The 13,542-nt window shown below is 45.8% G+C and overlaps 1 protein-coding gene across 5 annotated transcripts in view; it reads right to left on the bottom strand.

Moving 5' to 3' along the window:
* Fndc3b (fibronectin type III domain containing 3B) overlaps nucleotides 1-13,542 on the bottom strand; it is a 305,735-nt gene that overhangs the window by 207,256 nt on the left and 84,937 nt on the right. For 4 of the 5 annotated variants that reach the window (XM_076573956.1, XM_076573957.1, XM_076573959.1 and 1 more), the window contains exon 3: nucleotides 2,579-2,654. In XM_076573956.1, the coding sequence (XP_076430071.1) occupies nucleotides 2,579-2,654 (76 nt within the window). Of the gene's footprint in view, nucleotides 1-2,578; nucleotides 2,655-11,399; nucleotides 11,523-13,542 lie in introns of those variants that run through there. The other variant, XM_076573960.1, reaches the window with a different exon arrangement.

Here is a 13,542-nt window from a genome sequence, read left to right as displayed (position 1 = left end):
TATACAGGCCTCAGCCTGCTCGTGTGCCTGTCACATTTGCTAAAGGAGAACACCCATGGTACAGCCCAAGTGAAATAAATGTCACAGCAACACGGATGAAATCCAGTTAACGGAAGGAAGCCATATCAGCCTGCGCCAATAGCTGCAATGGACAGCGAGTCCCCACATCCGACCGACTGCATCAACACCAACAGCTGGACAGTCCACAGCGGCACTCAGGTGGAGGTCGTTGGGTCGTTGGGGTCGACGCCCGGGCGCCTGCCTGTGCTCTAGACTTGGTTGCACCTGCCCGCAACTCTCCTTCCATCCTTCTGAGTTCAGCCATCTGCCCCGCCCTCCCCAAAACCCTGGCCCAGCACATGTTCCTGGTCCCTGTCTCTCTCATTCTGTATGGTGGCATTTCAATGAACTAGGCCAGGGAACACCATGCCCCAAACGAAGATAATTTAGAGTCTAGGTCTCCAGAAAAGAAGAAAGAATAAGAAGGCTGAGGCAGCCAAAGGTAGGCAGACTTCATTCTGCTTTAGTCAAAGGCATTTTTAAATCACTAGGAGGATGTTAGTATCACTTATCACCAAGAATCATCATGGTCCCTTTGTGGACAGAGCAGCAGACTCCCAACGTTGCCTGTGGAGTGCATTGCCAGTTACTGACATAGACTAAACTCTAATGGAACAGCCAACCCCATGAATATATCCGCACATGTCCGCACAGACACTACACAGTCCCATTCCTATCATACACACACTCCCATGAAACAAACTACAAGGATCTACGTTGATCTATGCAGCCATTTGCTTTTATATATTCTACCTTACATTCTCAGTTGGGGGGTGGACACAGATTATTGGAAACTTCATGGGGCTCCACTGTTACCATAACCAGGGACTCAACTACTTTGTGGTTTGTCTGAGATAGAATTTCACTGTAGCCCAGGTTGGCCTTGAACTCTGACTAACAATGTAGCTGAGGATGACCCTAACTCCAGATCTTTTTGGTTCCAACTCTTAGTTGCTGGGATTTGGGAACTGCTTTCTTCCTGAACTGGACATCTCAACTTCAATCTACAAAAGAAGTTTCCATCTAGATCTCCCAGTGTGAGTCCGGAAGAGATGGCCTTCGAAGCTTAACTGCAGCCCAGGTCCACTTATGATGGTACTACAAGAGGGAGAAGAGTCTTATCCCACACTATTTCAAAATGTTTCTCTCTCTTCCTTGCCCTGAAGTTTCATCCTTCTTTTCTCAATGAAGACTAAGTTTATAATACTAAAAATAATTCCAACAGCACGGGCTCGAGAAGTACAGTCAGCAAAAAGTCATTAGCAAAATCATTAAATTCTTCCAGTTTAACTCCAGTTAAAATTCATTAGGCTTAAATCTTTAACATATGTTCATTATTTTTTGAGTTGTAAGTCACTGTTCTTCCAAAGCCAAGGAAGTCTTGCACGGTAAAGCAGTCTGCTGTTTTCTCAGCAATGAAAAGGAAAAGGGGACTGTTCCTCTGAAGCCCATGACAGGGAAGGGACACTGTCACACATTTCCTCTCACCTGACGAGGCCTGGTAACCAAGTCCATGCGTGGTAATTCGGTCTCTGGTTAGATTCAGTCTACCCAATAGCCTAATACTGATCTCAATTACATCACAATTTCCTGCTGGCCCCACATTCCCAACTACCAAGAAGAGCTATCATCAGCTGTCCTTTCCAGAATGGTCACAGTGGAGTCCAGGTGGAGGGCTGGTGTCACCACAGCAAACAGGACTCCACACGGATCCGCACCCCCCGAGACAGATCTCTGTGATCTCTGAGCCACTGAGAGGAGCACCCCGACAGAAGCCAGTGGATGTCCCAGACATGGTACTTAAGGACCTGTATTCACAGTTTAGGGACAAGAGTCTGGATTCTGAGGATAGGATATTAGGGTAGGCCTTCTGGAGATCTCAGGAGGAGGCATGAAACATCGGGGGCCACGGGGCAAACAGTGGTTGGCAGCTGCCTCCTGGTATTCATGACCTTGATTACCCTTCTGCAGGGGGGTGGGGGTGGGGAGTCAGTCTATCTCTGACTCCCTCTTACCCTGAAGTTAGTCACTCTACTGAAGCCAGCTGCCATATAAGTCCACTACCCCCTCCTTGTTAAGCAGAGGCCCACTTAACAAGGAAGCAAGGGACGGAATAGCCTCACAAAACTGAATGTCACCAACAAGGACCCAAGTGTGTCTGGATGTGTGACCAGACCTGTGAGAAGACTGCAGCTGACACCCACACTTTGACTTTAGTTTCCTGGGTCCCAGAGCCTCAGACACAGCTAAGCCACTCCCTGGCCCACAGAAACTGAGGCGATGAATGTCCTTTATTATGCCATCAGCCATGGATAACTAATGGGCATCCAGTACATAATACCACTGGATGTATCGGGTGAAGAGAATCATAATATATTTGAGACCGGATGACAGAAGAATAAAGAGAAAATATAATTGCTTTAGAAAATCACATGTAAACACACAGAGGGAAACTTGACTTCCTTTATAATGAAGGGGAAATCCTTTGATTAGCATGTTTACTGAACGCCTTCCTCACCTTGGATGCACTGCAGTGTCCCATCCTCAGCTCTTATGGTGAAGGTCTCCCCTGGGTTAACTTGGACAAGAATGACCTGTGAAAACACAGAAACCTGCAGTTAGCACCAATGCAGTGGCCCCTCCGCTCTGCTCTGCTCCGCTCTGCTCTGCCCTGAGGTTCGCACTTGGCAGGAAGCACGTGACACCAAACCTTGTATCAGCACAAAATTTAGGGTATAAATCTTAACCCCACTCAAAGTTTGGGAAAGATAGGACAACACGCATCTGCTCACGGCCTCATATACTGTCCCATGCTATTTATATAACCAAAACTTGATTATACTGCACTTTCTCTTTAGAAAACACAATTTTCTTTTCTCTTTCTGAGTTTAGACACAAACTTAAATTAGAAAAACACCACGTACACAAACTTTACATACAAAGGAAAACAGCACAAGAAATGAATATTTGACCAACTCTGCTGGGAGATGCGGTTGTATCAAATAACAATAGAAGGCAATTTATAAAATTTTAAAGGTTAGAAAAGAACATCTGCATAAAAAAATCTTAAAAAATAAACAGCATAAAATAAATGACCCTCAGCAAACACTCAAATGTTTCAATATATAACCTAGAATAAGTGTTTTCTTACATAGACACAGACATTTAATCTCAGAAGGTAACTTCCAAAACACGAGATGGGAAGCAGCTATGGTGAAGCATGACCTCTTCAACAGCCTCACAGATTTAGTTCTAATCAATGGATAACAAGAGGAAAAATCACTGATTTAAGACATCGACAACTACCCTAATTGTCATCATAGAACCTTCATCTGGCAACTGATTTCCAGCAGATGTAGAGATCCACAGCTAAGCACTGGGCGGAGCTCCTGGAGTCCAGTGGAAGAGAGGGAGGAGGGATTCTATGAGCCAGGGGTGTCAAGATCATGATGGGGAAACCCACAGAGTCAGCTGACCCGAGCTAGCTGGAGCTCACTGACTCTGGACTGACGGCTGGGGAACCTGCATGGGACCGAACTAGGCTCTCCGAATGTGGGTGACAGTTGTGTGGCTTGGGCAGCACATGGGGCTCTTGGCAGCGGGACCAGGATCTACCCTTGGTGCATGAACTGGCTTTTTGGACCCCATTTTCTATGAAGGGACACCTTGCTCAGCCTTGATACAGGGGGGAGGGGCTTGGCCCTACCTCAACTTGATAGGCCAGACTTCCCTGACTCCCCAAGGGAGGCCTTACCCTCTCTGAGGAGAAGATGGGGGGTGGGCTGAAGGGAAGGAGGGGAGTGAATGGGAGGAGGGGAGGGAGGGGGGCTGTGATTGGTATGAAAATGGAAAAAAAAAAAACTTTAAAAAAAATCACTGATTTAAAACTAAATACAAGTGAGTCCTAACTATAGTTTCGTATCAGCAGGGACAAGATCAGCACTGTCACATTCATCAACCTGTCTGTAGACACAGACTCTACAATGCTGTCATTCCTTCAGGGTCCTCACAGTAAGCCTGCTCTAAAGCACTGAAACCTTCAAGCACTGTGTTCCTTGAGATCGGCCCTCCAATACTACTTCTGTGAACAGCTAACAGTTCTAGAATCTGCAACTGCAATTCACTAATTACATTAACAATTATTTTAGTGGTTGCGTCCTTCTTTACCTGAGGTACTATTAGGATAAGATCTGACTGACTAGGCCATGCCTGACAACCCTTTCTCTGAATGAAGTATGGTTGGAAAACCTAAGGAAATTGTCTCACAAGATTAGCTCAAGAATTAAGATGTAATAAGATTAGTGACTGGAGAGACGGACAGCTCGGTCATTCAGAGAGCTCACTGCTCCTGCTGAGGACCTGAGTTCAGTTCCCAGAACCCACACGGTGCTTCACAGTTCCAGGGGACTCAACACCCTCTTCTGACATCTGCAGATGCACATGGCACAATATAATCATGTACGATCACACATATACATAAATTTAAAATGATTTTAAATTTTAGAGGATCTCATGAGATGTAATTTAAACAAACTTCTTTTATGTACAATTTATCTGCTTTATAACACTATTCAGATCAAAGTCATGTAATTTATAACCTAAATCTTTTAACATCCACATATTTTGTTCAAACAATAATTCACAGCAGGAGATACTGCTGAGGCATGAATTTCTTTTAATTAAGAAATACATTAACTGAAAAATCATCATGATCATTCAAGAGAAAGCAGTCCAAACCTCATCCCGGATGCTTCATATTATTTTGAAGGATAAATTATTTCACAATCATTTGCTTTCCCCCCCCACAGTAATTGCGTCAATAATCTTTCAGGCTTCCTCCTCCCCGTTCTCACCCATGTGAAGGCGGTGTGCCATTTTAAGAACTCAAAAGGAAATCCTTTTAGATCTCCAGAGTGATTAAAGCATCTCTGGTGTTCTCCAGCCGGAGGTTTTAGTTATTCCTTTAACACGGAAATCGTCTGAGTCAGCTTTGTTTTCACATAAACATACATCACGCTCTATTACACTCCACCCTGGAAAACAGCGCTTCAATAAGGGGTGGGGGGCCTAAGGGAGGAGGGGCCATGATATAAGTGACAGGAAGCAAACAAGCGGGGAGAGGAGCGGTGAAGACTGGACACAGTAAGGATGTTAAAGAAAACCATGTGCAAAGCTGTACTTTATGAGCTTCCTAATTTATTTACTTTTCATAAAAGAGTTTAACTGGAGTTACCCTACATAGGAGACAATGCTTGTCCAAAAACCAGTATCGGGTGTGGGGTGCCCCCTGGAGCTGTTGCTCAGAAGCCCCAGAACAACGTAAGCTATTCCCATCGCTCTTGGTTGTCCACCACTAAAGGTGGATAAGGTCCTATTGCTGAGGAGTCTAATACTCTGGTCACAGGACACAGAGAAACCGAGTTGGTACTGGCTCAGACGCTTCCTCACTGCAGGTGAACTTTCACAGTACACAAGAGGCAATACAAGCTATTGGAGAAGACGCTGGTGAACGTGCATAGCACCACAAGATGCATTATAAGCTGCTAGAAAGAAACCACGAGCCGTGTGAGCTCCAATAACGACCAGCCTGACAAGACACACCCGTGGTTTTAATAGTGGTACAAACGTCATGGGGGTAATCAACCACTTTCTAATTCGGAAATCCTTTTTCTTCCCTGGGACTTGCCGTAATATTGCTGGGTTGTATTCTCAGGACCATACTGACAATTGTGTAGAAGAATAGTATATGGAGTTGGGTTGTCCAAGATGATCTAGGACAGAGTCCGTGTGTCCAAAAAAGTGTCCAACTTTCTTCCCTGCCCTAAATCCACAGGCACACATTATAAACTTATTCTTAGAGGTCTAAACATAGAGCAGATAGTTTCAATCCCATCACTGTGATGCTAGCATTTGTCTAAGGATTTATAAAAATACAAGTATCATTTTCTTTTTTAAAAAACACAATACCTTTAGTTTTTGAGAATTCAATACATGTAAACATGTATGTGATCACACTCACCCCCCAGCAACTCCTCCCGGACCCAGTGTCTACTCCATGTACACATGTATGTGATCACACTCACCCCCCAGCAACTCCTCCTGGACCCATGGTCTACTCCATGTACACATGTATGTGATCACACTCACCCCCCAGCAACTCCTCCCGGACCCAGTGTCTACTCCATGTACACATGTATGTGATCACACTCACCCCCCAGCAACTCCTCCTGGACCCAGTGTCTACTCCATGTACACATGTAAGTGATCACACTCACCCCCCAGCCACTCCTCCCGGACCCAGTGTCTACTCCATGTACACATGTATGTGATCACACTCACCCCCCAGCAACTCCTCCCGGACCCAGTGTCTACTACATGTCTTTTTTTTAACCCTCCAATAATCCACTGCGTCTAATTTGTGTTGCTCAAACACTCATGGCTGTGGGACCATCCATACACTGAAGCATGGCTATGCTCCCAGAGGCCACACACACACAGAGAAAACTGACTCCATCCTATAGCTGCAGTCAGCTGCCACTTGTCCCACAACTAGAGGCAGGGGCATGGGGAGCCTTTCCTCTGTCTAGGTGAGAACGTTGACGGACTTGGTAGTGTGCAGTCCTCCACAGCTGCCGTGAGTCCATAAGTGCAGCAGCTCTCGGGACCAGGAGATACTGGTTCTGCTCAGTCCTTCCTGACCTCTGGCTCTTAGCATCTTTCCGACCCATCTCCTACGATGGTCCTGGAGCCTTGAGATAAAGGGGGTATGAGAGATGGCCCATCTATGGCTGAGCACTGCACAGAGACTTACATTCTCCAGCCTGACCACTTGCGGGTTTGCTAACCACCATCCACGGCACATACAAACTTCTCTGTGATGAGGTCTGATCTCTAAGCAGCAAAGATAAAAATTTAGAGGGCATTGTGACACTATGTCCATTTAGCAAAATAACAGTAGTACGTTCACCCCTAAGCCTATGCACCTCTGACCAAGAGCTAAGGATCCTGATCAGACTGCAAGCATCAGGCATGCTTTTCCTCCTGGAGGAGGCCTTCCTTCTCTCTGACAACCCAAATTCATACGTTCTCTTCTCCACACAATTGTCAGGAATGGCCCAGAGAATACAACTCAGCAGTATTATGGAAAGTCCCAGAAATGAAAAAGGATTTCTGAATTGATGTCATACTCTCTGACTACCATACTGCATGAAGAGTCATGACAGTCTTTTGTAATCACTGACACCAGGTCATAATTCAAAGCATGATCTGGAAGCACCCTGCCTCCTCCAAAATCTACGTGTAAAGTCTGTATGTGTTGTATACGTGCATACAGACAGACACGCGTGCGCGTACGTGTGTATATACACACACACACACACACACACACACACACACACACACACACACACACACACAAGCTTACAGACTTCAGTTCCTAATCCCTTCTTTCTCAATTCTTCAGGGACAAAGATGATAGGTAAATAGCTTTTAAGCATCATATCAACACATCTCTCTTCAAATGTTTAGTTCATGTAATTTTCACTGCTGCTGAGTTGCTATGGCAACCAGATTATAATCTACCAAGTCACCTTAGAAATGAGGCAAAGTTCATGCCTCCTAATAGCGATTTCTCTTCTCACAAGAGCAGAAGTCACAATTGAAATGAACTGTTTTGAACTTGTCAATGGACATTTTTAGGAGAAAGCACTTCATTTTATGAGGGAGAATGACCACTGTACCACTCTGTCAATGACAGAGATAAAAGCAAAGCTGTGACAGAGCAGCCCAATGGCCTGTCCTGACAGCAGGCATGAATGGGCCACCAGCATCACGAAGCTCAGAGGCGTGTGAGTCACATCCTGGCAGACAAAGGCACCGAATCTTCTGTACCACGCAAGTCAGTTATCTTCTGCCGCCCCGCACCACCACCCCCACCACCCCCACCCCCGGTCTTCCCACAGCTGCCCTCCCGGACAGAGCTGCTCTGCGTTCCTTTAGTGCAGTATGTTAAACCCATCAACATTTCTGGTCATTCATTGGCCATTTTCTACTCTTCAAAGTCAGCATTCAACCAATTCACATTCATGCTGCGCTGTCTTTTGTCAAAGGGGAAAAAGGAGGATTTCTTTTCGAGATGGTTGTTTTTGAGATGGTTTCTCTGTGTATCCCTGGCTGTCCTGGAACTCTCTGTAGACCAGGCTGGCCTCAAACTCAGAGATCTGCCTGCCTCTGCCTCTGCCTCTGCTACTTCAGTGCTGGGACTAAAGGCGTAAGATGTCAAAGCAGGAAGGAGGCACGCTTCAAACCTCATGCTACACTGCTTCATCAGATCTGTTCCGACTGCAAACACTACCTGAGCCAAGGTGTACACCTGCACGTGCACATGCATGCACACGCACACACACACACACACACACACACACACACACACACACACCAACCCCTTCAGATTCTCAAACTCACACCTTCCACACTCCTCTGACACACTCATCTCTCTGGCACAGAACACAACAGACTTCAGGTAGAACTGAAGTGCACGCATTTGTTTTCTGAGCCCAGTCTCTTTTCTCCAAAAGGGAAGTGATGGTTTGTGAACAACCAAAGCTCATCCTTGTGGTAACAACACACTCAAGGGAAATGTCCCTGGGCTGAAGAGGCAAGGAAGCAGACCGCAAAGATGCGGCGGGAGACCGGAGAGCCGCTGAGATCAGCTGCTCGCCATCCTACCTGCCGCCAGAGTTCAAGGCTGGCAGAAGTGGAAGAGCTAAGAAGGCACCAGGTGGGCTCCACGAACACTGGCTCACACCGATGTGCCATCGGCAGAGCTGGCAAGGCAAACATTTTCATCTGCTTCTTCCTGGATTTCAGGACTCTTTCCCAAGGCCCACGATGTTTTAATATCTGATTTTCTCAAAAGATCAGAGGTGCACAGGGGTGGAGAAGTGATTCAGCAGTTAGAGCACTTGCTGCTCCTGCAGAGAAAGGATGGAATTCAGTTCCCTGGACCTGAGTCTGGTGGCTCGCGGCTGCTTGGAACTCCAGCTCCAGGGGATCAGATGCATTCTTTTGGCCACCACTGGCACCCACACACATGTGTATACCAACATACACACAGGTATGTTCATGCACAAACAAACACAAAATAAAAACAAATCTTAAAAAAAGAGGAGATCGGCTGTTCTCAACAGTCTAACACCTGTAAAATTACTCTAGTGTGATGCAGGCTACCTTAGCAGCACCTTCTCCAGGCTTTTTTTTCTTACGGTGACTCTAAAGAGTTACTATTTATGAGCTAGAGAGATGACTCAGATGTTAGGAGTACTGGCTGGTCTTCCAGAGGTTCTGAATTCAATTCTTAGCAACCACATGGTAGCTCATAACCATCTATGAGATCTGATGCCCTCTTCTGGCATATAAGCATATATGCACACAGAAGAGTGTATACATAATAAAAAAGTAAATCTTTTTTTAAAAGTCACTACTTATCAAACCCATATGGTATTCCAAGTAGGAATTACTAGCCAAATTTTATAGATGGGAAAACTGAAGCCGAAAGACCACAAAAGAAATTGGTCCCAAGTCACTTGACTAAGTGGCTGAGCTAGGCTGGAACCCAGCTGGAGCTGAGCAAAATGCACTCATTAACACCACCTCCACCTCCAAGAGGAATGAACTTCAGTCTCTCTCTCTGCACTGGTAATTCCCTGTCACTCCAATTCTGCCGTCCAATAATGCATCTGCCTTCCACATCCACCGCTGCTGCAGCTGGCATGCATCACCCAGGTGCCCCTCCTGCCTTCCACACCCACTGCTGCTGCAGCTGGCATGCATCACCCAGGTGCCCCTCCTGCCTTCCACACCCACTGCTGCTGCAGCTGGCATGCATCGCCCAGGTGCCCCTCCTGCCTTCCACACCCACCGCTGCTGCAGCTGGCATGCATCACCCAGGTGCCCCTCCTGCCTTCCACATCCACCACTGCTGCAGCTGGCATGTGTGCGCCTGCTGCCCCCTTTCTCTAGACTTATTCTTTCCCTTATTCATTTCTCTTTGGTTTCCTGGCTTTTGCTCTACAATACTAGCCAGAAAAGCTCTCAGCAACCACCTAACCCTTCTCCTCTGGACAGCTCACAGCAGTCACTGTGGACCGTTTCTGTACCTCCTACAATGTTTACTTCTGTGCAGACCCAAAGGAAAACGTACTGGGAATCCAATGTAATTAGGGATCTGAGGAGAATCGCCACACTGCTTCTTCAGGGCCAAGTTCATCGTAGCTCCAGAAGATCTACTTTGATTCCAAAGTAATCCCATTTTAAACTTGATAAATGATTTTGTTTCCTCATTTTTTACATTATAATCTAGCCTTTATCATATTATACATACTCAAAATTGTCTTAAAAGAATAAGGAATCCAAATTACAGATAAGAAAAAGTATCTCCTAAGCTGAGGATATACCTCAGTAAAATATTTGCTACACAAGCTTCAACCCAAAACCCATAAGAAAAAAAATTAGCTAGGCATGGGGCACAGGCCTGTAATCCCCCTGTTTGAACGGTGGAGAGAGGTAGATCCCCTCAGTTTGCTAGCCAGCCAGCAAACTCAACCTAAGCTCCAGGCCAAGGAGAGGCCCCAACTCAAAAAGCAAGGTGGACAGTACTGAAGAGAGACACCCGAGGGTGACCTCTGGCTTTTATGTATGTGTGCACACATGTGCACAGACATGCACACACGGGGAGGAGGGAGGGAGGGAGGGAGGGAGGGAGGGAGGGAGGGAGGGAGGGAGGGAGGGAGGGAGGGAGGATGAGAAGGACAGAGGATGGGAGGGAAAGGGAGAAAGAAAATGTACCTCTTAAAATTCAGTCTTTCAACAGAAAATAAAAACAAACCTGAAGTTCTTCCAACAAAACGCCACACCCAGGAACAAGCCCCCACGCACGAAAGGTTCACCGCCTGTAGATGGCGCTCAGGCCAGAGCTGCCTTCTAATGTTTCATAATATATACATAAATGCCTTTAGAGCGTTTTAAGGATGTGAATAATGAATCACTGGGCTCTGTTTTTCTTTGAGCTGTTTAAAACCCAATTCAGACAGAACCGTGTGTCTGAGGACACCAGGACACAGTGAAAATCTGAAAGACTGAGGCTTGGTCCCCACTCTGCCCGAAGCCCACTTGACCTTCCAAAGCCCGTATATTTCCTCCCTTATAAAAAGCAGAGAATATTTATCCACCTCCCAGAGGAATAGGCCTTATCCAGTTAGTAACTATTACTAATACTTCTTACTACTGACAAGTCTTAATTAAGTGAGGGAGATTAAACAAAAACAGTTTTCCCAATTTACCATGTTTCATGTCCTCAATAGATCTAACTCCAGCAGACTCTCAATCACTCAGGCTCTCTGGACGTGCACCTCCCAAGCATGCGCATTCCAGGCTCTGTTCAGCCTCCTTGGATCCTGGCAACCGGGGTGAGTCTAGAATCTGCATGCAGAGGTTCTGAAATCTAAGCCCCTGACAGCTTTGAAACAATGTGACCTTCTTGGAAACATTTCTACTTAAGATTGTCATAATGTGAGCAAGTCATAAAAGGTTGCTTGTTATGGAGGGTTCCAACTGGATGTTTCATTTTTGAGTTCTTAATTTCAGATATTTTGTATTAATAGCATTGAGATTTAAGTAACATATCACACAGTTCATCTACACGAAGTACTTTTAGTACATTCATATAGTTAGTTGGTAGCCATGACACAAAATATTTTAGGAAATTTTCAGCACCCCATCCTTATTCCCCACCTTCCCTCAGTTCCTCCAGCCCCCTCATGTACTTCTGGGGGTCTCTGCATATTTGCTCATTTGTTGACCTTACATAAAGACAAAAATAATACAATGCGAATGAATCCTTTCACTTCACTAAAATGGTCCGGGCTGTCTGTGTCATCTCTTGTCAATATTTCATTCTTTTTTCTTGAGTAATAGTCCATCTTATGAATATACTACATGTGTTTCATCTATTTACTAGTTAATTCAGGGTAGGTTTGTTTCTAAAACTCTTGGTTGTTTTGCATAATCATGCCCTAAATAGTCATGATGCATTTTCTCTGGGAAACTAACTCCTGTTGCTCGATTGTATACCCAGGAGTAGAACTTCTAGATAACATTCTAGATACTATTACAATTACCTTTTTTGTATGAGCTCCTACAGGCAGAACCACTAAACACTGTGGCTGTTTTCTCACCCAAAGGCCATCCTCTCAAAGCACACTGAGGTGTAAACTCAGACAGATCCCTCAGGGGGCTCCAGGCAGTTGGCTTTCTAGAAACTTAGAGAGCTCATTGAGAGTCCCTCCCCACAGTGGATGAACGAGTTCAACCATTAAACGGATACCTCACAGCACAGCAGTTCTTTGAATGGATACTTAGGAATTACAAAGTTTAAGGCAATTGTCTCCCTTAATGGTATCAAGGCAAAAAAAAAAAAACCCAAAAAACCTGAAAGCTAGCTTCAAACTGGAAGGCTTTAGAATAACAGCCTTGTGCACTGCCAAGTCCAGCACTTGGAAGGTGGAGGCAGGGTCAGGAGGTCAAAGCCAGCCCTTGGCTGCAAATGAGTTCAAGGCTAGGCTGGGCTACTTGAACCTTGTCTGGGGTTGGGGGAGGAATGCTTGTCTCAAGAACAAAGAAGAGGTAATGCTTTGGGGATGAAGACAGTAAAACATTCATCAACATGTATAAGGACCTACGCTCAAACCCATCATGTACGGGGAGGGAAGGGGAGGGGAGGGGAGGGGAGGGGAGGGGAGAGGAGGGGAGGGGAGGGGAAGGGAGAGGAGGGGAGGGGAGGGTCCGTTTTGTGTCTGAGCACAAGCGCCTCTTCCCTAAGTAGCTGCTGGGAAGCCAGGCACAGCACATGCCCTCCCTGTCTCAGAAGAACAGGACCTTGAGCACATTTGAATGCCAACTTGTACAACATCACTGATCTTTCCAAATCTTCCCTCTTTCTGCACTAAGTCCAAATTCAGGACAGACACTAGTCTCTGCAGAGTGCACAGGGAAAAATGTGACAAAGATTTTCCAGCCTGCCCTGTGCCTCCTCCCCACAGGCCCTCGCTGCACACAAGCACAGGGCTGACTCTCTGCATGTCTAATCTGGGGCCAGCTGATGCACCATGACATCACTACTGCACAGTGAGCCAAGTTTAAGCTCCATCTGGGACAAATAATGTCCAGGCACACTGTGACTTCTTTTGTTTATATACACTGACTAAATATGTCTTGGTGGTAAATGAACTAACTCTTGAGATTTATTTCCCAAGGCCTCCAGAACAATATTCTGCACCCTGAAGCAACTCCCTGCTCCGAGTTCTTTCCAAGGCTGTGCGTAAGTGATTTTTAACAGAACACATGATTTTGGAACATGTAATTAACATCTTGAGGAGAGTTGAAGTCCAAGCAGCCCTTCCTCAATTTGAAACAAAGAAAAGGAAG

The sequence above is a fragment of the Peromyscus maniculatus genome, chromosome 6, assembly GCF_049852395.1.
Source record: "Peromyscus maniculatus bairdii isolate BWxNUB_F1_BW_parent chromosome 6, HU_Pman_BW_mat_3.1, whole genome shotgun sequence".
In the NCBI taxonomy this organism is placed as follows: domain Eukaryota; kingdom Metazoa; phylum Chordata; class Mammalia; order Rodentia; family Cricetidae; genus Peromyscus; species Peromyscus maniculatus.
The sequence above is the reverse complement of the archived record's forward strand: the minus strand, read 5'-3'. Positions and strand labels throughout refer to the sequence as shown.